Below are 23,141 nucleotides of genomic sequence, written 5' to 3'. Positions count from 1 at the left end.
TGCACATAGACAGCATCATCTCAGGCACCGGTGCACATAGACAAGCATCTCAGCTTCTAGTCGTCCTTTGCGGTGGACAGGACTGGCTGCTCTGAGAGCAGCACACACAGACTGTGGAGATTATACAGGGGGATGGTAGCTAGACTGACTGAATGAAGCACAAATATATCAGGTACACTAGAGTGGATGATAACAACGACAGGAGAGAGAGACAGAGAGAGAGCAGGGGAGTCCATCAGCAGAGGGCACTTTTCTCTCTCTCTCTCTCTCTCTCATTCTTTTCTCTCTCTCTCTCTCTCTCCATTTGTTTCCTTGTTTAGGACTTTCTCTTCTCTCTCTCCCTCTCTATTGTTCCTTGTTTAGGACTTCTCTCTCTCTCTCTCCCTCTCCAATTTGTTTCCTTGTTTAGGACTTTCTCTCTCTCTCTCTCTCTCCATTTGTTTCCTTGTTTAGGACTTTCTCTCTCTCACTCCCTCTCCATTTGTTTCCTTGTTTAGGACTTTCTCTCTCTCTCTCCCTCTCCATTTGTTTCCTGTTTATGACTTTCTCTCTCTCTCCCTCTCCATTTGTTTCCTTGTTTAGACTTTCTCTCTCTCACTCCCTCCCCATTTGTTTCCTTGTTTAGGACTTTCTCTCTCTCACTTCCCTCCCTTTGTTTCCTTGTTTAGGACTCTCCTCTCACTCCTCTCCATTTGTTTCCTTGTTTAGGACTTTCTCTCTCTCTCACTCCCTCTCCATTTGTTTCCTTGTTTAGGACTTTCTCTCTCTCACTCCCTCTCCCATTTGTTTCCTTGTTTAGGACTTTCTCTCTCTCACTCCCTCTCCATTTGTTTCCTGTTTAGGACTTTCTCTCTCTCTCTCTCTCTCCTCTCCATTTGTTTCCTTGTTTAGGACTTTCTCTCTCTCTCTCTCCCTCTCCATTTGTTTCCTTGGTTCTCTCCAGCTTGTCACACTTAGCACTACTCTCCTCTCCCTTCGTTAATAGAGATTAAAGAGAAATATGAAGATTGACTAACAAAGGAACAAGTATAGTGTGGTAATGCTTATTAATCCACTTTGATCCAATTTAGAAAGCTAAAATAAATTATTACTTTTTTTTGGGGGGGGTGAACCGTATCAAAACCTAGCTTTATATTTGATTTGAAAACCAAAACAAGTTATTGGGTTTGTTGTTTTTTAATAGAGAATTTATGTTTCCAAAATAGTCTGGAATGTAAAGTGTTTTTCTAGGTTTGTAGAGCTGTTAATATTGTAATGTGAAACATGTATCATTTGACATGTTGCTCCTGAGGCTTCGTTTATCATCTTTTATATACTATGTCTTATGCCTAGCACTGCCAGTATGCCCCACAGAGGCAGTTCCCGTTTGACATCTGTGTATTTGCACATTCTGGTTCTAGGTACCGATTGCTCCTCTCGCCTTCTCTTCAGACTACCATATGGTCCATAAGAAAACACACCGAGCAATGTGGTGTTGGCCCAGCTCAGATAAGGATGGCCCAATCAATCAGGTTCCTCATGAAACAAGGATCTTAGCCAAAGACGAGGGATGTTGGGAGACCCCCATACTGTTTGAAGTCTGGCGCTGGTGGTGTAACCATACTTACCCTCGTGCAGATTGCATGCTGCATACACCAGCCATGTTTGCTGCCACAGCATAACCCACTTTAATTCAGGACATGTGCCTCGGATTGCGAACCAGAATTGAAACCCTAATTGATGGAATTGATATTAACAGAAAGTAAAGCTCACCAGGGTCATTTGCAGGGGAATCGTCGGCAGCCAAGAAAAAAAAGGGCGATATTTTCAAGGAAAGGGCAGCTCTTAGCCAACATCCCCGCTAGCACGCTGCTAAATCTGTCAGCTGAGAAGTATTCATTAAGCCAGAGTAAGACCTCGCAGTGCGTTGGCCAGCACTACCTGTCTGCATTGGCCAGCACTACCTGTCTGTTTTCATTAGCCTTTTGTTTTCTCTGGTGCACTTTGCAAGGTGCCGTGGTCCAAGATTGGCTGCGAAATCCTCCCTGCATGTCTTTCAAAAAAACGTTCCTGCCCCAGTGATTTTAGGGTTTGTTACTTGGATGGAGTTTAATATTTTATATATTTTTTTGCATGTGGTGTTTCTTAAACTGTGTGCACTAACAAGAGTTAGTAGTAAGACCAATGATGTACAGTATACATCATTGAGTAAGACCAGGGCCAGGAGTTTTCCCAGGTCAGGCCACTTGGTCAAGCCAAAGCTCCTGGCCCTAACTATGATTATATCATTTGGGCCAGGAGTTTTTCCTGACCCCGTGACCTGACCTGGGAAAACTCCTGGCCCCTAGTATGAGTGACCGTCCCTGATGTTGGTCTGTGTGTTCTGCGTGCAGGAGAGTGATGTTGGTCTGTGTGTTCTGCGTGCAGGAGAGTGATGTTGGTCTGTGTGTTCTGCGTGCAGGAGAGTGATGTTGGTCTGTGTGTTCTGCGTGCAGGAGAGTGATGTTGGTCTGTGTGTTCTGCGTGCAGGAGAGTGATGTTGGTCTGTGTGTTCTGCGTGCAGGAGAGTGCCAAAGCTGGCCTGAAACCCACCTGCCAAAAAGCTGACAGAACCACGCAGACTGACCCCCCTGGATCAGAGGTGAGTACACATCACCAGTTGGAACTGCTAATGCTCCCCAGGCGGTTAAGCATCTGACATCTTTAGAATTGAATATGGCCTCCCATATATCTTTCCTTTTGGAGATGTCCCAGACACACCGTAGCATCAGTGGTATCTCACTGCCATTATAAAGTGCCGTCTATTCCCTGAGTGCTCTGTGTTCAGCCCTGTGTTGTGTTCAGCCTGCAGCAGATGACATGGCCTGCCTAGCTGAGGGAGTTGGAACAGTTTGGGAACATGGGGGCGATATCAGATGACTGCCTAAAAAAGCCTTCCCTATAATAGCAACAACAAAAAAAAGCATACTGAGTTTGCTTTTTCCGAATTGTCTCCTGAAACTTTCCCCACTGTGTACACAATTACAATGGATATCGTTCTTAAAGTTGCAATGTGTAACTTTTTGGGCGAACCGACCAAATTCACATAGAAATGTGAGTTATAGATCTATCATTCTACTTGAAAGAAAGTCTTAAGAAGCGGTAGATATGTTCTATGTGCGCTAGTTCTATGCTTCCCGTTCTTAAGTTTTGCTTTTGTTTCTTTTACTTTCGGTTTTGTACACCAGCTTCAAACAGCTGAAACAACAATATTTTGGTTATGGAAAATATATTTCATGACGGTTTAGATGGTACAATGATTCTCTACGCTGTACTAGTTTATTTTGTCACATAAACTGAAATTAGGCAAACTGTTAGTTTTAGCAACCAGGAAATTGGCGGCGCGATTTCTGCACAGTGCACCTTTAACTAGGCTAAGTACTATTTACACACACAGCACACATCAACAGACGTAGCACATTTTTCTCATGGTATCAAGTATGGTTTACGTAGTATAATTATTATTTTTTTTTGGGGGGGGGGGGTGTGTGTGCTCTTTTCATTTGTGTGTCTAACGATTGGGTTTTCATTTTGGAGTTGCTCGTAAAAAAAAAGGTTTGTCTGTACAATGTGGCGAAGCACGTATGGACCAAAAATGGTCACTTAATCACTTAGTTAAACCTGGAACGGTGGTTGACTTGGTGGAGGGACGCTGCTAGTCCTCTTTTATATTGCCACCGTCACGCTCTGTTTGCCTGCAGCTAAGCAGAGGAGAAAGCACTGAAAGGTTCATCACCGCCATCATTTATCTTCTATCACTCCGAGATGGCTTTTAGTGGCTGCTACATTTCTGTGCCCCGTAGAAACATAAGCTTGTGTGTATAATTTTTTTTCTCGTTAAATGTCTAGTCATTGTTTGCCGTTTTTACTAATGTGTTTCCATAATGTACATTCAAATGGCCCCCTGTAATTGCCTCTCCCGTCGGTTCGGGGCCTAATGCAACACAAAATGTGTGCCAACGAAGAGAGCCCACATACATTATGCTATTGCGTTGCGTAAGTCTTAAGGGCTGTTGTTGTTCTCAAGAGTCCCTCTTCTTTTTTGGAGAAGTGGTGGAGTTGAGAAAAGTGTTGTGTGAAGATGGAGACATCAGCTGTTTCATGTACTGAAACATGCATTTCACACGACCACATTCTACACCGCACATGATCATGGCACCAGCTGGCGACCCGTTGCCTAGTTTTACAGGTTACTTTACTCAGCAGCAGTAGTAACAGCACCAGATGAGTTGCCCATTTTTAGGCTCCCGTGCGTAGATGCAGCAAACCTATATAGGTTACTGCATCGAGGACAGGCAGATATAGAAAGTGTGTCCACAAGTGGGTCAGCTATTTCGAAAGGCTGGTGCGATTTCAGGAGGTCGTCTTGTTATTTAATATTTTTTTCTGGAGCACCCTCTCTCTCTCTCTCCCTCTCTCCCTCTCTCTCCCTCTCTCTCTCTCTCTCTCTCTCTCTCTCTCTCTCTCTCTCTCTCTCTCTCTCTCTCTCTCTCTCTCTCTCTCTCTCTCTCTCTCTCTCTCCTCTCTCCCTCTCTCTCTCCCTTTCTCCCTCTCTCCCTCTCTCTCTCTCCATCAGAGCTAATTAGCTTACAGGCAGAGGCAGAGCTAGCGCTGTCGTCTCTTCTTCCAGCCCCCCCCCCCCAACATCACCAGGGACTGGCCTGCCCTGTTTTCCCGGCACCGGACACTCTGTTTTTGGCATCAGTCCTGTCCACCCTGCTCCCAAAGAACCAAGGCTCTGGAGCAAAGACTTCTCAAAGTCCTGGGAAGTTGTTAAGCCACGCAGCCGGAAGAGCATGTTCCTCCTACATAGGTGGAGCAAGGAAGGGAGGAAGAATTGGGTTTGAAAGTAATACTTGAAGTGTAGATGGCCCTTGACAACTAGGGAGCAAGGCAGTCGAATGACTCAACAAATTGAATAGATGTGAAGCCTCTCGCTTCTTCAGACAGTATTTAAGGATTTTCAACGCTGAGAGAGAGAGAGATAGAGTTGTTGCCAAAAGGAGAGGCTATTTTATGTCCTGCAGAGACGTTTAAGAGCTCAAGGTACAGGCTACTTTAACGTTTTCAGGGGCTTAAATTAATTGAGATTGCTTTCCTATCCAAGCCAATTTTCATTCGCATTCTTAAGAGGGACGTTTTATAGGGAATCAAAAAGCACTTGATGTGCAACACTCTCTCCATCTCTTTCTCTTCTTCTTACCCTTCTCTCCAGTCTTCTAGTGGTCACTCCAGTCGTCTAGTGGTCACTCCAGTCTTCTAGTGGTCTCTCTAGTCTTCTAGTTGTCACTCCAGTCTTCTAGTGGTCACTCCAGTCTTCTAGTGGTCACTCCAGTCTTCTAGTGGTCTCTCTAGTCTTCTAGTGGTCACTCCAGTCTTCTAGTGGTCACTCCAGTCTTCTAGTGGTCTCTCCAGTCTTCTAGTGGTCACTCCAGTCTTCTAGTGGTCTCTCCAGTCTTCTAGTGGTCACTCCAGTCTTCTAGTGGTCTCTCCAGTCTTCTAGTGGTCTCTCCAGTCTTCTAGTGGTCTCTCTAGTCTTCTAGTGGTCACTCCACTCTTCTAGTGGACTCTCTAGTCTTCTAGTGGTCACTCCAGTCTTCTAGTGGTCTCTCCAGTCTACTAGTGGTCACTCCAGTCTTCTAGTGGTCTCTCCAGTCTTCTAGTGGTCTCTCCAGTCTTCTAGTGGTCTCTCCAGTCTTCTAGTGGTCACTCCAGTCTTCTAGTTGTCACTCCAGTCTTCTAGTGGTCTCTCTAGTCTTCTAGTGGTCACTCCATTCTTCTAGTGGTCACTCCAGTCTTCTAGTGGTCACTCCAGTCTTCTAGTGGTCACTCCAGTCTTCTAGTGGTCACTCCAGTCTTCTAGTGGTCACTCCATTCTTCTAGTGGTCACTCCAGTCTTCTAGTGGTCACTCCAGTCTTCTAGTGGTCTCTCTAGTCTTCTAGTGGTCACTCCATTCTTCTAGTGGTCACTCCAGTCTTCTAGTGGTCACTCCAGTCTTCTAGTGGTCACTCCAGTCTTCTAGTGGTCACTCCAGTCTTCTAGTGGTCACTCCATTCTTCTAGTGGTCACTCCAGTCTTCTAGTGGTCACCCCAGTCTTCTAGTGGTCTCTCCAGTCTTCTAGTGGTCACTCCAGTCTTCTAGTGGTCACTCCAGACTTCTAGTGGTCACTCCATTCTTCTAGTGGTCTCTGTTGTTGCTACTTTAGTGCTGAGCAATTAGTGCTTTTTGAGGCCGTTTTGGTTCAATAAATTTTTTTAAATCACGGATTTCAGTTTTGTTGGTTGAATGCTGTAACTACTTATCACTTATTAACCATAATTTATTCACATGACTTTATTTACTTCAGTTGTTGTGTATGTTACATTTGTTTTATTTGATTACTTTATTATTTCATTCCAAGTCATCATCTCATCTCTATAGAGCTGCTCTGCCTATGCTGTCTGACAAAATCACTATTTTAGTAGTTCTTCAAAGTAAACAAGGCATACTTTTATGACTGCTTAATACCAACTATCAGTGACTTAGATCATGTATTTTCAGATAGAGATACCTCATGAAGCAACTGCTCTCTATCCCTCTCAATCACACGTTCTTCTGTCTCTTCTCTCCCTCTCCGTGTCTACCTGCCCCACACAGAGCAGACAAGTAGGCGTGCAATGGATTATGGTCATTGTAGTTAATTACCATGTTTTCTGCGCTAAACTATGTAGAATATTGGCCTGTTGGAAACTACAGCTCCCTACTACATTACACAGTTCGGGCATAATCTGATTTATTTCTAGAGAAACTGGAATTCAAATAATTGAACCAATATTGGTCAATTAGTTGTTTAAAAAAAGAAAAATAACATATGTTGGTCAATCGCTCAGCTCTACGCTATTTAAAAGGATGAAGGGGATCGCTAGAAGCCCGGGAATGTATAGTGTGCCTGTAAGCTGTTGGAGACATTTAAATGGAAAAAACATTTAAGAGATCATTTGGTCACCTTCTATAGGGGAGATATGATGTTAAATGGATTGCCTTCTTTCTTCCAGAAGATTGCTCTCACAGCCATAAATCTGTTTTTAGTGGAATGACAGACTTATTAAAGAGGCTCCATGAACATGGAGTAGACAGCTATCTCTGTTCCATGTGCCTGCTGTGCCAGTCAGGTCCCAGCGGGGGTTCTGTGCTGAGAGCAAGCCACCCTCCTGCTCACCCCTTCACTGTTCTGTAGACACCTGTCTAAAGATGCATGGCGACCATTTCAAGTCCCAGCCTCAAACTGCCTTTCTGAACTTTTTCTGTCACCGACGAACACTTGACCCCTCTCTTTAAAGTCCCTGTGATGTTATGTCCGGACAGAACTGTGTGTAAGGATGCCTCGCTCCCCCAACCACCCCCTGCTGGGTGTCCTCTGGTGATTCCTACTTCTCTCACGTCTGTCCTCGATCCTGAACTCAGTTCGTGACACTTTTAGTATTCTGAGAGGCACCTTCAGAGCGTTCCACTCTTTCCTAATCTCTGATCCCAGCTGGAGAGATGGGAGCGCATCAGGGGTGTAAGAAGGGGCTTCCACTGCGACACACTTCCCACAACAAAACTCCCCCATTCAGTTTCTCTGTTTTGATTGTGTTGTTTGTATCTGTTGTTGGTTTATTCTCGGTGCAATCATAGTGTGTCTTTGAACGAGGAGCCAGGGTTGAGCTTCAGAGGGAACTGTGAGTGAGGGTCAGGAATGTAATATAATGTGCTATTGACAGCCACTGTGTTGACAACTATATGGGCCAGGATTTGAGATCGAAACTGAGGAAAAGTGGGACGAAGATGTCTGTGTGAATTGTGATAGGACCAGAGGGGGAGAAGTGTTTTTTTAAGGCACAGTTTGCCCGTCGCAAAGGTTTGAATGTGACACATTATTGGCATGAATATAGTAGAAATTAATCAATATCACAGCAGTTTCAAGTTTCAATATAGTTTCGCGTTTTAATGTCACATGCACAAGTACAGTGAAATGCCTTTCTTGCAAACTCTAACCCCAACAATGCAATAATCAATAACAATCTAATACAAAAACATAAAAAACACAGAATAAGAAATAATGAAGAATACTAAGTAAGTAATCAGTGATGTAGGTATATATGTATAGGGGTAAGCATCCTATATACAGGGTCAGTTCCAATACCATATCTACAATGTGCAGGGAGACTGGAGTGGTGTAGGTAGATATGTATAGGGATAAGCATCCTATATACAGGGTCAGAGTCTATGGCAGAGAGTATAGTCTATGGTTTGGGTGGTTGAAGTCTTTAACGATTTTCCAGCCCTTCCTACCACACCGCATGATATAGATGTCCAGGATGGCAGGGAGCTCGGATCCAGTGATGTACTGGGCTGTCCGCACCACCATCTGTAGCGCCATGCGATCTATGGCGGTGCTATTGCCATACCAGGCAGTGATGCAGCCAGTCAATATGCTCTCAATGGTACAGCTGTATAACTTTTTGAGGATTTGAGGGCCCATGCCAAATCTTTTTCAACCTGAGGGGGAAGATGCGCTGTCGCTCCTTCTTCACGACTGTGAGCATGTGTTTGGACCATTTTAAGTCTTTAGTGATTTGGACACCGAGGAACTTGAAGCTCTCGACCTGCTCCACTGCGGCCCCGTCGATGTGGATGGGGGCGTGTTCGCCCCCCCGTTTCCAATAGTCCACGATCAGCTCCTTGGTCTTACTGACGTTGAGGGAGAGGTTGTTGTCCCGGCACCACACTGCCAGGTCTCTGACCTCCTCCTTGTAGGCTGACTCATCATCGCCGGTGATCAGGCCTACCACTGTCGTGTCGTCAGCAAACTTGATGATGGTGTTGGAGTCGTGCGTGGCCACACAGACATGGGTAAACAGAGAGTATAGGAGGGGACTAAGCACACACCCCTGTAGGGCCCCTGTGTTGAGGGTGAGCGTGGCGGAGGTGATGTTGCCTACCCTCACCACCTGGGGTCGGCCCGTCAGGAAGTCCAGGATCCAGTTGCAGAGGGAGGGGTTCAGAACCAGAGTCCTAAGCTTGGTGACAAGCTTGGAGGGGACAATGGTGTTGAACGCTGATCTGTAGTCAATGAACAGCATTCTCACATAGGTGTTCCTCTTATTTAGGTGGGTGAGGGCAATGTGGAGAGCAATTGAGATTGCGTCATCTATGGATCTGTTGGGGCGGTATGTAAATTGGAGTGGGTCTAGGTGGAGTTAATGTGTGCCTTAACCAGCACCTCAAAGCACTTAATAATTACAGTAGTGAGTACCACAGGTCGGTAGTCATTGTGCCATGAAGCCTTAGAGTTCTTGGGCACAGGAATGATGGTGGTCATTTTAAAACATGTGGGGGTTACAGACTGGGACAAGGAGAGGTTGAAAATGACCGTGAATACGCCTGCCAGCTGTTCTGCGCATGCTCTGAGAACGCGCCCTGGAATACCGTCGGGGGGCCCTTGCGGGTGTTGAGAACGCGCCCTGGAATACCGTCGGGGGGCCCTTGCGGGTGTTGAGAACGCGCCCTGGAATACCGTCGGGGGGCCCTTGCGGGTGTTGAGAACGCGCCCTGGAATACCGTCGGGGGGCCCTTGCGGGTGTTGAGAACGCGCCCTGGAATACCGTCGGGGGGCCCTTGCGGGTGTTGACCTGATTAACGACCCTTCTCACGTCGGCATTAGAGAGCGAGATCACCCAATCCTCTGGGTCGGTGACGGCCCTCACACCCGGCACGATGTTGTTAAAGCTTGCATAAAATGCATTGAGTTCGTCTGGTAGAGAGGCATCGTTGGGCAGATCACGGCTGGCCCTTCCGCTGTAATCTACTGTGGCGCCTGTCACATGCGGCGGGCGGCGGAGCCTGTGTAGTATGATTCCACCTTATTCCTATATTGTCCTTTTGCTCGTTTGATGACTCTGCGAATGCATTTCTACTTCCCCCTCTTTTTAAATGCATTTCTACTTCCCCCTCTTTTTAAATGCATTTCTACTTCCCCCTCTTTTTAAATGCATTTCTACTTCCCCCTCTTTTTAAATGCATTTCTACTTCCCCCTCTTTTTAAATGCATTTCTACTTCCCCCTCTTTCTGCTGTCCCTCCATCCCTGCTCATCTTTATAGTACTGGCTCTGTCCTCCTTCTCCCAGGGCTCATATCAGTGCATGCAAAGGTGATTGAATGAGTTCTCGCCTGTGTCCAGAGCACAGCTCTTAACCATAACTCTTCCCGGTCTCCTGAAACTGAGTCTAGCGAAGGGGGGGGAGGGGGTGAGGATCGGACTATTAAGCCTGATGTAACGCCAGGGGAGTGTGGGACGGGCCCCGGAGCCTGGGCCCCTGTCCGTATCCCCGCGTCTGCATGTTTATGTGTAGTCTGGGCGGAGGCAGGGTTATTAGGCCCCTGAACAGAAGAGTGTTTTTACAGTGGTTTTTACTGGCCAAGGTGTCCCTCCATCTGCCTGCTGTACGGCTGCAGCAGCTCGCCCCACCGCCCAGACGCAGCCAGGGTCTTGTAAACACAGGAGGGCGTTAAGTGAGGCAGGTGGAACCCAGGGGGAGACGTACAGGCATGGGCTTTGGCACTCATCCATACTGAATCAGATGAAGGTTATGTGAAGGAAACCTGAAGTTTTTTCCTGACCTTGTGAACCGACCAGGAGATCATCGTGCTTGGGACTAACTCCTGGCCCTACATCAACAGGACTAACTCCTGGCCCTACATCAACAGGACTAACTCCTGGCCCTAAATGAACAGAACTAGCTCCTGGTCATACATCAACAGAACTAACTCCTGGTCCTACATCAAGGATGCACTGGTTTTCCTCTGTTTTAACGTTGGTATTTAAGGCTGTTAACCTCCCATGTTATATCCACCCCTGACCCGTTCCAGTATCACTGACGTCGATACCAAGACGTGTGTGTTTTTTTGTTTGCAGGCCAGAGCATGCGGGAGCTAAGTGAGTGGTTTTTGATCTGGACTTGTCTATGTGTTGTCGTGTTTCCTGCATGGTGGACTACTGGAGAATGATCCCTGCACCGTACTGCACTGTAGAGAGTGTCCCCTGCACCGGAAGCATGGCATGCCAGCTCGGCCCTGGCATCTCTCCTAGTCAAGGCACTACTAGACCTTCTTCTCGGGTCCCCTTTCTGTCTCTGACCCTCGACGCCCAGTCACTGGACCTCCGTAAGCTTCCTCTTCCTGTCAGCCTTCTTCCTCCCACCTCATAGTCCTGTGTCGGCTGAGCAGAGGTCACTGCCTCATGCCCTGGCTCACCTCTGGCTGACCTCTGGATAACCTCTCCAGTCTGTGATCCAGTGGCAGTACGGTCTAACCCAGCCACATACCTCCTCTCTGCTAGTGCACTGCTTTCATTAGGATGTCTACTGTGTAGTATGAATCACTCACTTTCCCTTTGGTCCATGTTGTGGTCCTGGTCTTGCATGATGGGTATACCCAGGTTCTGCCCTTGTTTCAATTTATTTCAGTTCTGTGATTGTGGTTTGTTACTAAACAGTCACCTTGCACCCACTAACAGAGCTGTTAGTTTGACACGGAGGAGGGTGTGTGTGTGTGTGTGTATGTGTGTGTGTGCGTGTGTGTGTGCCTGCCTGCGTGTTTGTACGTTGGATCGTGCCTGCGTGATCGTGCCTGCGTGTTGGTACCAGGTGGACTGGAGGTGTGAGAGGAGTGAACAGACAGTGGGCTGCCTTGCTTTCTACCTACAGGGCAGTAACAGGGATGGCAGTAACAGGGATGGCAGTAACAGGGAAGGCAGTAACAGGAATGGCAGTAACAGGGATGGCAGTAACAGGGAATGCAGTAACAGGGAAGGCAGTAACAGGGATGGCAGTAACAGGGAAGGCAGTAACAGGGAAGGCAGTAACAGGGAAGGCAGTAACAGGAATGGCAGTAACAGGGAAGGCAGTAACAGGGAAGGCAGAAAGTAACAGGGAAGGCAGTAACAGGGATGGCAGTAACAGGGAAAGCAGTAACAGTGAAGGCAGTAACAGGGAAGGCATTAACAGGGATGGCAGTAACAGGGATGGCAGTAACATGGAAGACAGTAACAGGGATGGCAGTAACAGGGAAGGCAGTAACAGGGAAGGCAGTAACAGGGATGGCAGTAACAGTGAAGGCAGTAAGTAACAGTGAAGGCAGTAAGTAACAGGGAAGGCAGTAACAGGGATGGCAGTAACAGGGAAGGCAGTAACAGGGAAGGCATTAACACGGATGGCAGTAACACGGAAGGCAGTAACAGGGAAGGCAGTAACAGGGATGGCAGTAACAGGGATGGCAGTAACAGGGAAGGCAGTAACAGGGATGCCAGTAACAGGGAAGGCAGTAACAGGGAAGGCAGTAACAGGGATGGCAGTAACAGGGAAGGCATAAAGTAACAGGGATGGCAGTAACAGGGAAGGCAGTAACAGGGAAGGCAGTAACAGGGAAGGCAGTCACAGGGAAGGCAGTCACAGGGATGGCAGTAACGGGGATGGCAGTAACAGGGAAGGCAGTAACCGGGAAGACAGAAAGTAACAGGGAAGGCAGTAACAGGGAAGGCTGTAACAGGGAAGGCTGTAACAGGGAAGGCAGTAACAGGGAAGGCAGTAACAGGGAAGGCAGTAACAGGGAAGGCAGTAACAGGGATGGCAGTAACAGGGATGGCAGTAACAGGGAAGGCAGAAAGTAACAGGGAAGGCTGTAACAGGGATGGCAGTAACAGGGAATGCAGAAAGTAACGCGGAAGGCAGTAATAGGGATGGCAGTAACAGGGAAGGCAGTAACAGGGATGGCAGTAACAGTGAAGGCAGTAAGTAACAGTGAAGGCAGTAAGTAACAGGGAAGGCAGTAACAGGGAAGGCAGTAACAAGGATGGCAGTAACAGGGAAGGCAGTAACAGGGAAGGCAGTAACATGGATGGCAGTAACACGGAAGGCAGTAACAGGGGAGGCAGTAACAGGGATGGCAGTAACAGGGAAGGCAGTAACAGGGATGGCAGTAACAGGGATGGCTGTAACAGGGAAGGCAGTAACAGGGAAGGCAGTAACAGGGAAGGCAGTAACAGGGAAGGCAGTAACAGTGATGGCAGTAACAGGGATGGCAGTAACAGGGAAGGCAGTAACAGGGAAGGCATAAAGTAACAGGGATGGCAGTAACAGGGAAGGCAGTAACAGGGAAGGCAGTCACAGGGAAGGCAGTAACAGGGATGGCAGTAACGGGGAAGGCAGTAACAGGGAAGACAGAAAGTAACAGGGAAGGCAGTAACAGGGAAGGCTGTAACAGGGAAGGCTGTAACAGTGATGGCAGTAACAGGGAAGGCAGTAACAGGGAAGGCAGTAACAGGAATGGCAGTAACAGGGAAGGCAGTAACAGGGAAGGCAGAAAGTAACAGGGAAGGCTGTAACAGGGATGGCAGTAACAGGGAATGCAGAAAGTAACGGGGAAGGCAGTAATAGGGATGGCAGTAACAGGGAAGGCAGTAACAGGGAAGGCAGTAACAGGGATGGCAGTAACAGGGAAGGCAGTAACAGGGAAGGCAGTAACAGGGAAGGCAGTAACAGGGATGGCAGTAACAGGGAAGGCAGTAACAGGGAAGGCAGTAACAGGGTTGGCAGTAACAGGGAAGGCAGTAACAGGGATGGCAGTAACAGGGAAGGCAGTAACAGGGATGGCAGTAACAGGGAAGGCAGTAACAGGGAAGGCAGTAACAGGGATGGCAGTAACAGGGAAGGCAGTAACAGGGATGGCAGTAACAGGGAAGGCAGTAACAGGGAAGGCAGTAACAGGAAGGCAGTAACAGTGATGGCAGTAACAGGGAAGGCAGTAACAGTGATGGCAGTAACAGGGAAGGCAGTAACAGGGATGGCAGTAACAGGGAAGGCAGTAACAGTGATGGCAGTAACATGGATGGCAGTAACAGGGATGGCAGTAACATGGATGGCAGTAACAGGGAAGGCAGTAACAGGGAAGGCAGTAACAGGGATGAAAGCTCCAGAGTAGTGTACCAAGGTGGAGCTGCTTGCTGCAGGGTGTGTCTGTGTATATTATTCCTTTGATCCTTTTTGGGTTTCCCACTGAGGTACGTCTTGTTGCCTGGTTTAGACATGCAACCATACACAGACAAGTACGGGGATACACACAACCTCTGAAATACCCCCGAACTGTGGAGTCCAACCACTTCTGAGGGTTCGGTTGGTAAATAATTTTATCATCTGAGAACATTGCTTGTCATATTCTCTAGGTTGTATTATGTGTCCACCAACTCACATCACAAACTCACTAGTTTCACAGCCAGTAGGAGAGTGCATGTTCCTTTGGCATCTGTGCTGTTTGTGTTTGAACCTGGCTTCTGTCTGTGTTGTGTAATTGGAGAGTGTCTCTGCCTATAATTAACAGCTGCTCTATGCTGAATCGTTATACAGGATTAAATTGAGATAAGTGCGCTGGCTCCTGGCCAGGCTAGCGTGGGCCAATCTGAACAACTACCATGTTCACCATAATGAGATGTCTTCCCAGAGGAGGAGGGCTACACGCCTCCTAGCACCTCTCTGCTCTGCTGCTAGCCACTTCCTGTAGTGACCCCCGGTCACACACACACACACATAGGCACGCACGAAGGCGTACACAGACACACACATGTACACACACACAGACACAGTCATGAGCACGCACGCACGCACACACACACACACACACACACACACACACCACAACACTACCAGGAACCATCGGGATGGAATGGAGGGGAGAGAGAGGGGAGAGAAGATGGAGTGTGGTAGAGGGGGCAATTATGGAAAGAGTGGAGAGGGAGAAGAGGGGGAGAAGGAGGGAGGGGGAGGAGGAGGGAGGAGGAGGAGGGAGAGGGAGGGAGCAGGAGGGAGGAGGGAGAAGGAGTGAGGAGGAGGAGGAGGAGGAGGAGGGAGAAGGAGGGAGGAGGAGGGAGGGAGGGGGAGGAGGGAGGAGGGAGAAGGAGGGAGGGAGGAGGAGGAGGGAGAAGGAGGGAGGGAGGAGGAGGAGGGAGAAGGAGGGAGGAGGAGGAGGGAAAAGGAGGGAGGGAGGGAGGGAGGGAGGAGGAGGGAGGAGGGTGAGAGGGAGGAGGAGGGATAAGGAGGGAGGAGGGAGAAGGAGGGAGGAGGAGGAGGGAAAAGGAAGGAGGAGGAGGGAGGAGGGTGGGAGGGAGGAGGAGGAGGGAGAAGGAGGGAGGGAGGAGGAGGGAGAAGGAGGGAGGAGGGAGAAGGAGGGAGGAGGAGGAGGAGGAGGGAAAAGGAGGGAGGGAGGGAGGGAGGGAGGGAGGGAGGAGGGAGGAGGGTGGAAGGGAGAAGGCGGGAGGAGGAGAAGGAGGGTGGGAGGTGGGAGGGAGAAGGAGGGAAGGAAGGAGGGAGAAGGAGGGAGGAGGAGAAGGAGGGAGGAGGAGGAGGTAGAAGGAGGGAGGAGGGAGAAGGAGGGAGAAGAAGAGGGAGGAGGAGAAGGAGGGAGAAGGAGAGGGGGAGGAAGAGGAGGGTGGGAGGAGGGAGGGAGGAGGAGGGAGAAGGATGGAGGAGGGAGGGAGAGGGAGGGAGGGATGGAGGGAGAAGGAGGGAGGATGGAGAAGGAGTGAGGGAGGGAAGAGGAGGAGGAGGGAGAAGGAGGGAGGGAGGAGGAGGGAGAAGGGAGGAGGAGGAGGAGGAGGGAGGAGAAGGAGGGAGGAGGGAGGAGGAGGAGGAGGGAGAAGAAGGGAGGAGGGAGACTTTGAGCGAGAAGAGAAAGATGTATTTATTGAATAGAGAGACACAAACACATGATCCCAGTCCCACAGCATGCCCTCCTTCATCAGATGGTAGAGCTGAGAGGAACAGCATGTCCCCTTAAAACAAGTGTGTCCTCTTAAAACAAGTGCAGGATTCAAGTGTTGATACGTTTCTAACCATCTGAGGATAGATAACAGTGAAATGCATAAACAGTCTCACAATAACTCCAGAAAAAAGTATCCTAAAGTGATTTAATTTCAGCTCTTTGAATCAAATCAAAGTTTATTTGTCACATAAAATAATACAAAATAAAGAATGTCAGACTCATTCCAGGGAGAGCCGAGTGTCTGCTGGTTTTTTGGTTTTTCCTTTCAGTTAAGCCCTAGACAACCAGGTGAGGGGAGTTCCTTACTAATTAGTGACCTTAATTCATCAATCGAGTACAAGGGAGGAGTGAAAACCCACAGACACTCGGCCCTCCGTGGACTGAGTTTGGCACGTGGTGTAAAACCATACAGTGAAATGCTTATCTACAAGCTCTACCACAACAATAATGATTGCCACCATATGAATAAAGTACAGTAGCACATTTACATTTACATCATTTAGCAGACGCTCTTATCCAGAGCGACTTACAAATTGGTGCATTCAACTTATGATAGCCAGTGGGAAAACCACCTTTATTTTTATTTTTTATGGGGGGTAGGTGTCACGATCGTCTAACATAGAGGACCAATGCGCAGCGTTGAAGGTGAACATATTATATTTATTAAATGATCACACGATCAAAACAACAAACGAAAAACGTGACGTCTATGGTTACAACACAAACCAACACGAACAAACCTTAACGGAACAAAATCCCACAAACCCGAATGAAAAACAGACAGTTTAAATATGGCTCCCAATCAGAGACAACCAACGAACAGCTGACACTCGTTGCCTCTGATTGGGAGTCACTAAGGCAAACATAGAAAACAACAAACCAGAACCCCCAACATAGAAACACACCACATAGAACAAACACACCCTGGCTCAACAACTAGAGTCCCATAGCCAGGGTGTGACAGTAGGGGAAGAAGGATTACTGTTATACTATTCCAGGTATTCCTTAAAAAGGTAAGGTTTCAAGTGTCTCCGGAAGGTGGTCAGTGACTCTGCTGTCCTGGCGTCGTGGGGGAGCTTGTTCCACCATTGGGGTGCCAGAGCAGCGAATAACTTTGACTGGGCTGAGCAGGAACTGTGCTTCCGTTGAGGTAGGGGAGCTAGCAGGCCAGAGGTGGATGAACGTAGTGCCCTCGTTTGGGTGTAGCACCTCTCATAGAGCACATTCATAACACTTGTTAGAATGACATAGGACCTGCTGCTGTATAGCAAGTTATGACAGGATACGACTGCTATAGTAACAGCTATTCGGGATCCAAATAAACAAATGACACCAAAAGAGCATTCCTTTAATCCTTTTTGGATAATGAAGTCCCTCAGTCGAGGACCTGATTCCGGATTTTGTTCAAGCTGGGCTAAAGCACTTTCAAACAAATGCCTCGATCATTCTGTCCAGATGACATGGACATATTTGGTCAGTCACTCTCTGTCTCAGGCAGATTGGAGGCCTCTGCAACCCAATTACCATCAGATTTGAGGCCTATGTAACCAATTACCATCAGATTGGAGGCCTATGTAACCCAATTACCAACAGATTGGAGGTCTATCTAACTCAATTACCATCAGATTGGAGGCCTATGTAACCCAATTGCCATCAGATTGGAGGCCTATGTAACTCAATTACCATCGGATTGGAGGCCTATGTAACCCAATTACCATCAGATTGGAAACCTATGTAACCCAATTACCATCAGATTGGAGGCCTATGTAACCCAATTGCCATCAGATTGGAGGCCTATGTAACTCAATTACCATCAGATTGGAGGCCTATGTAACCCAATTACCATCAGATTGGAGGCCTATGTAACCCAATTACCAACAGATTGGAGGCCTATGTAACCCAATTACCATCAGATTGGAGGCCTATGTAACCCAATTACCATCAGATTGGAGGCCTATGTAACCCAATTACCATCAGATTGGAGGCCTATGTAACCCAATTACCATCAGATTGGAGCCCTATGTAACTCAATTACCATCAGACTGGAGGCCTATGTTACCAACAAGTGTCATTGTTGCGGCTTTCTATTGGTCATACCTTTGCACCAGTGAGCAGGGTGAACTTGGTGTCCGTGATAAGTTTGTCAAGGTAACGAACGGCGGTCTAAAGTGCTGACAGAAGGCGTGGTGCCCGGTGGGCCGGTGCGTGGTGCCCGGTGGGGGGTGGGTGACTGTCAGCAGAAGGTGAGGCGTGCTCCAGCAGCCCCTTTCTCCCCCGCGGGCATCGGGAACAGAACGGGGAGGCAGCACCTCGCTGGGGACAGATGGCCCGACAGACAGGAACAGCTAGGCACAATGAACAAGTTAATAAATAATTATCTCAACAATGACACTCGCTACAGGAGGAGGAAGAGGAGGGGACAGGACAGGACAGGCAGCCCAGATACTGTAGACACAGGCAGGGAGATACTGGAGGAGGAGGAAGAGGAGGACTGGACAGGACAGGACAGGCAGCCTAGAGACTGTAGACACAGGCAGGGAGATACTGGAGAAGGAGGAAGAGGAGGACTGGACAGGACAGGACAGGCAGCCTAGATACTGTAGACACAGGCAGGGAGATACTGGAGGAGGAGGAAGAGGAGGGGACAGGACAGGACAGGCAGCCCAGATACTGTAGACACAGGCAGGGAGATACTGGAGGAGGAGGAAGAGGAGGGGACAGGACAGGACAGGCAGCCCAGATACTGTACACACAGGCAGGGAGATACTGGAGGAGGAGGAGGAGGAGGAGGAAGAGGAGGGGACAGGACAGGCAGCCCAGATACTGTACACACAGGCAGGGAGATACTGGAGGAGGAGGAAGAGGAGGGGACAGGACAGGACAGGCAGCCTAGATACTGTAGACACAGGCAGGGAGATACTGGAGGAGGAGGAGGAAGAGGAGGACTGGACAGGACAGGACAGGCAGCCTAGATACTGTAGACACAGGCAGGGAGATACTGGAGGAGGAGGAAGAGGAGGACTGGACAGGACAGGACAGGCAGCCTAGAGACTGTAGACACAGGCAGGGAGATACTGGAGAAGGAGGAAGAGGAGGACTGGACAGGACAGGACAGGCAGCCTAGATACTGTAGACACAGGCAGGGAGATACTAGAGGAGGAGGAGGAGGAGGAGGAGGAGGAGGAGGAGGAGGAAGAGACAGGCAGTCAGCCTAAATGCACACAGGCAGGCCAGGGAGATGCTGGAGCCAGGCAGGCTTTTAGTGAAAGATTGGACTGATGACAACACAATACACTAACAAGGCCTAACACATTTATAGACATTCCTGGAGTCTTATTACCTTGCTGCCAGGAGCACAGAGTTCATTTTCCAGAATACTCCCTCTGAGCTGATAGTCTGTTTGCTTACATGCACTGTATCATTCAGTTATATTACTGGTGCCATGACACTGACAGGGTCTTGGATGGGCTGTGAAATGGAGATGTCGAGTGGTTCCGGAACTGACCTATTGTTCCAGAACTGGCCTATTGTTCCGGAACTGACCTATTGTTTCCGGAACTGACCTATTGTTCCGGAACTGGCCTATTGTTCCGTGTCACGATCGTCTTGAAAAGAAGTAGACCAATGCGCAGCGTGTTGAACGAACATGGTGATTTATTAAATAAAGCACGAAAACCAAAACAACAAACGACTCGTGAAGTCCACGGTGACAATGACCGAACACGGAACAAGAACCCACAAACACAAAAGGAAAACAGACAGTTTAAATATGGCTCCCAATCAGAGACAACCAGCCAACAGCTGACACTCGTTGCCTCTGATTGGGAGTCACTCAGGCCAACATAGAAAAACACAACCTAGAACACCCAACATAGAAACAGAACACATAGAATGAACACACCCTGGCTCAACATATAGAGTCCCAGAGCCAGGGTGTGACAGTACCCCCCCCTAAAGGCGCGGACTGCGACCGCGCCTCAATAAGAGCTAAACAGGGGAGGGCTGGGTGGGCATACCTCCTCGGCGGCGGTTCTGGCTCCGGCCTTGCCCACCACCCTCCAATAATCCCCCCATAGCGCCCCTGGTCCGGTCTGGCCCCGCTGGCTGGAGCTGACCTGGACGTAGCAGGAGCGGCTAGCTTCAGCTCCGTTGTGGAGCAGTTGAGCGGTACCTGATTTGGCACCGATGACCCAGGCACGGGTTGTGCCGGACTGACGACTCGCACCCCTGGCTTGGTGCGTGGAGCCGGAACGGGCTGGACCAGGCTGACGACTCGCACCCCCGGCTTGGTGCGAGTGGCAGGAACAGGCCGGGCCGGGCTGGCGACGCGCACCGTAGACTTGGTGCGTGGAGCAGGGACAGGCCGGGCTGGGCTGGCGACGCACCCCGTAGGCTTGGTGCGTGGAGCAGGGACAGGCCGGGCTGGGCTGGCGACGCACCCCGTAGGCTTGGTGCGTGGAGCAGGGACAGGCCGGACTGGGCTGGCGACGCACACCGTAGGCTTGGTGCGTGGAGCAGGGACAGGCCGGACTGGGCTGGCGACGCACACCGTAGGCTTGGTGCGTGGAGCAGGGACAGGCCGGACCGGGATGGCGACGCACACCGTAGGCTTGGTGCGTGGAGCAGGGACAGGCCGGACCGGGCTGGCGACGCACACCGTAGGCTTGGTGCGTGGAGCAGGGACAGGCCGGGCTGGGCTGGCGACGCACCCCGTAGGCTTGGTGCGTGGAGCAGGGACAGGCCGGACCGGGCTGGCGACGCACACCGTAGGCTTGGTGCGTGGAGCAGGGACAGGCCGGACTGGGCTGGCGACGCACACCGTAGGCTTGGTGCGTGGAGCAGGGACAGGCCGGACCGGGCTGGCGACGCACACCGTAGGCTTGGTGCGTGGAGCAGGGACAGGCCGGGCTGGGCTGGCGACGCACCCCGTAGGCTTGGTGCGTGGAGCAGGGACAGGCCGGGCTGGGCTGGCGACGCACACCGTAGGCTTGGTGCGTGGAGCAGGAACAGGCCGGACCGGGCTGGCGACGCGCACCCTTAGCTTGGTGCGGGAAGCAGGAACAGGCCGGGCCGGGCTGGGAACACACACCACCGGCTTTAAGCGGGGATCAGGAACGGGCCAGACCGGACTGGCAATACACCCCAGTACCTCTCGCCGTGCCCCTACATCTTCCTTCCCCCTTCTCACCAATGGCTCCCGTAACCTGGTGGCCCTCTGAACTCGCCCCTTGTCTGCCTCCGTCAGCCCCGTCGTCCATGCCGTGTGCCCCCCCCTAAAAATTTATTGGGGTTGCCTCTCGCCTGTCCGACGTTGACCCGTTTGGCGCCGCTGCTCCTCTCCTGCCTGGGTCTCCCCCTTTATCGCCTTCCGGTACCGGACGGCCTCCTCCTCAGTAATCTGCCCCCAACCGAGGAGGACATCCACAAGAGTCACCTCCTGCGTGTGTTCCTGGACACGCTGCTTGGTCCTGGTATGGTGGGTTCTTCTGTCACGATCGTCTTGAAAAGAAGTAGACCAATGCGCAGCGTGTTGAACGAACATGGTGATTTATTAAATAAAGCACGAAAACCAAAACAACAAACGACTCGTGAAGTCCACGGTGACAATGACCGAACACGGAACAAGAACCCACAAACACAAAAGGAAAACAGACAGTTTAAATATGGCTCCCAATCAGAGACAACCAGCCAACAGCTGACACTCGTTGCCTCTGATTGGGAGTCACTCAGGCCAACATAGAAAAACACAACCTAGAACACCCAACATAGAAACAGAACACATAGAATGAACACACCCTGGCTCAACATATAGAGTCCCAGAGCCAGGGTGTGACATTCCGGAACTGACCTATTGTTCCGGATGCCTCTTGGCTTATGGCGTCTTCCATCTGCCCCCACTGACTCACTGCAAATGGTGATCGGGTCAAATATTAACTGACCGGAGGAGCAGGTTAATATAATTACTATCATACCAGTGGATGTCAGTAGGGATGACGGGGAGCTCTCTCTCTGTCTCTCGCTCACCCCCTCAGCCCTTTGTTAAATTTTGAGCCAGATTACCATTTTAACAGAGTTGTCTACTCTCAACTTCCCTTGTTACTTGTCTATTCTATTCTACTCGCCTGCCCTCTGTTTTCTGGCACCAGTGGTTTTTCATCCTTCCCCAGAACACACCTCTTTGTATTCTTTTTTTTTCTCTTTCGTAACTGTCACTCCACCATCACTCATCATTACTCATTGATTCTATGTCCTCTCTGTTTTCCTCTCCTTTATTCCTGTGCCCCTCTTTCTCTGTCCCCCTCTCCTCCGCGTTCCATCTCCTCGTCTCCGTTTTAGATTCCCCGTATTACTCGCTTTTCTTTTACTCCCTTCTGTTCGTTCTATTGATCCAACTCTTCTCGTCCTCCGATGCCTTCACTACCTTGGGTTGTCCTCCGATGCCTTCACTACCTTGGGTTGTCCTCCGATGCCTTCACTACCTTGGGTTGCATGTAGTCCCGTTAGAATGCTAATTCCCACCATAGTTAACTTCTTTCCTTCTCCACATTTCTTGGACCAGCGCCACAACATCTGTCCCTTTATGTCTTCTCTTCATGTTGCCACCCAATAAACATCAAAAACATCATTCCAAATGTCCAGTCCTTTTTCATCAACAAGTTCCCCCGAGAACAATATTGTCCGAATTAGGGACTGATTTTATTTGTAACTATTCCCAGATTATTGCTCATGTATACTGGGACAGATGTTTGAGCTATCCACAATATCATTTAATTCACGTGAAAACTGTGATAAAAATCATGTCTCGTGTGCCGTATACACTCTCAAATGCTTCACAAGAACAACAGATTATGGTAGCACATGTTGGCACACTGATAAATTGATCATATACACGCACATGATTTTTCCCCTCCGCATGATAATGTAACAGTGGGTGTTTCAGGGCTGGGCTCCATGTTGTATGTATTCATCGTGTTTGTCTCTAACATACTCATCTCATCTCTCCATATTGTTGTCTTCTGTTGTTTTCCCATCCACCACCTTGGCGTCGCAGTGACCAGCATCATGTGATGTGGCTGAGGCATCATGCAGGTAGGAGATCTCGCTCTGTGTGATGCAGCCAGTCTGCCTGATGCAGCCTGTCTGCCTGTCTGTCTGCCTGTCTGTCTGGCTCTAATCAAGGCACGTTGGCACTCCCGTCCCTACAAACCCTCCCTCTAATCACTGAACACAGAAAACATCCTAATAATGTCATCCTAAATAAATCCCAAATACCCAATCCGGGGAATGAC

General features: G+C 49.4%; 1 protein-coding gene across 1 annotated transcript in view; it reads left to right on the top strand.

The window, feature by feature from the left end:
- The window catches only part of LOC311141777 (serine-rich coiled-coil domain-containing protein 1-like), a 76,650-nt gene extending 53,709 nt beyond the window's left edge, over positions 1 to 22,941 (top strand). Inside the window, exons 8-9 of the mRNA XM_084177230.1 lie at positions 2,543 to 2,620; positions 22,904 to 22,941. Coding sequence (XP_084033356.1) covers positions 2,543 to 2,620; positions 22,904 to 22,906 — 81 coding nt within the window. The 3' untranslated portion in view covers positions 22,907 to 22,941. The remainder of the gene's footprint in view (positions 1 to 2,542; positions 2,621 to 22,903) is intronic.
- The last annotated feature ends 200 nt before the right edge of the window (positions 22,942 to 23,141 follow it).

This window comes from Coregonus lavaretus, assembly GCF_964263955.1.
Source record: "Coregonus lavaretus genome assembly, chromosome: 14".
Classification (NCBI taxonomy): domain Eukaryota; kingdom Metazoa; phylum Chordata; class Actinopteri; order Salmoniformes; family Salmonidae; genus Coregonus; species Coregonus lavaretus.
The sequence above is the reverse complement of the archived record's forward strand: the minus strand, read 5'-3'. Positions and strand labels throughout refer to the sequence as shown.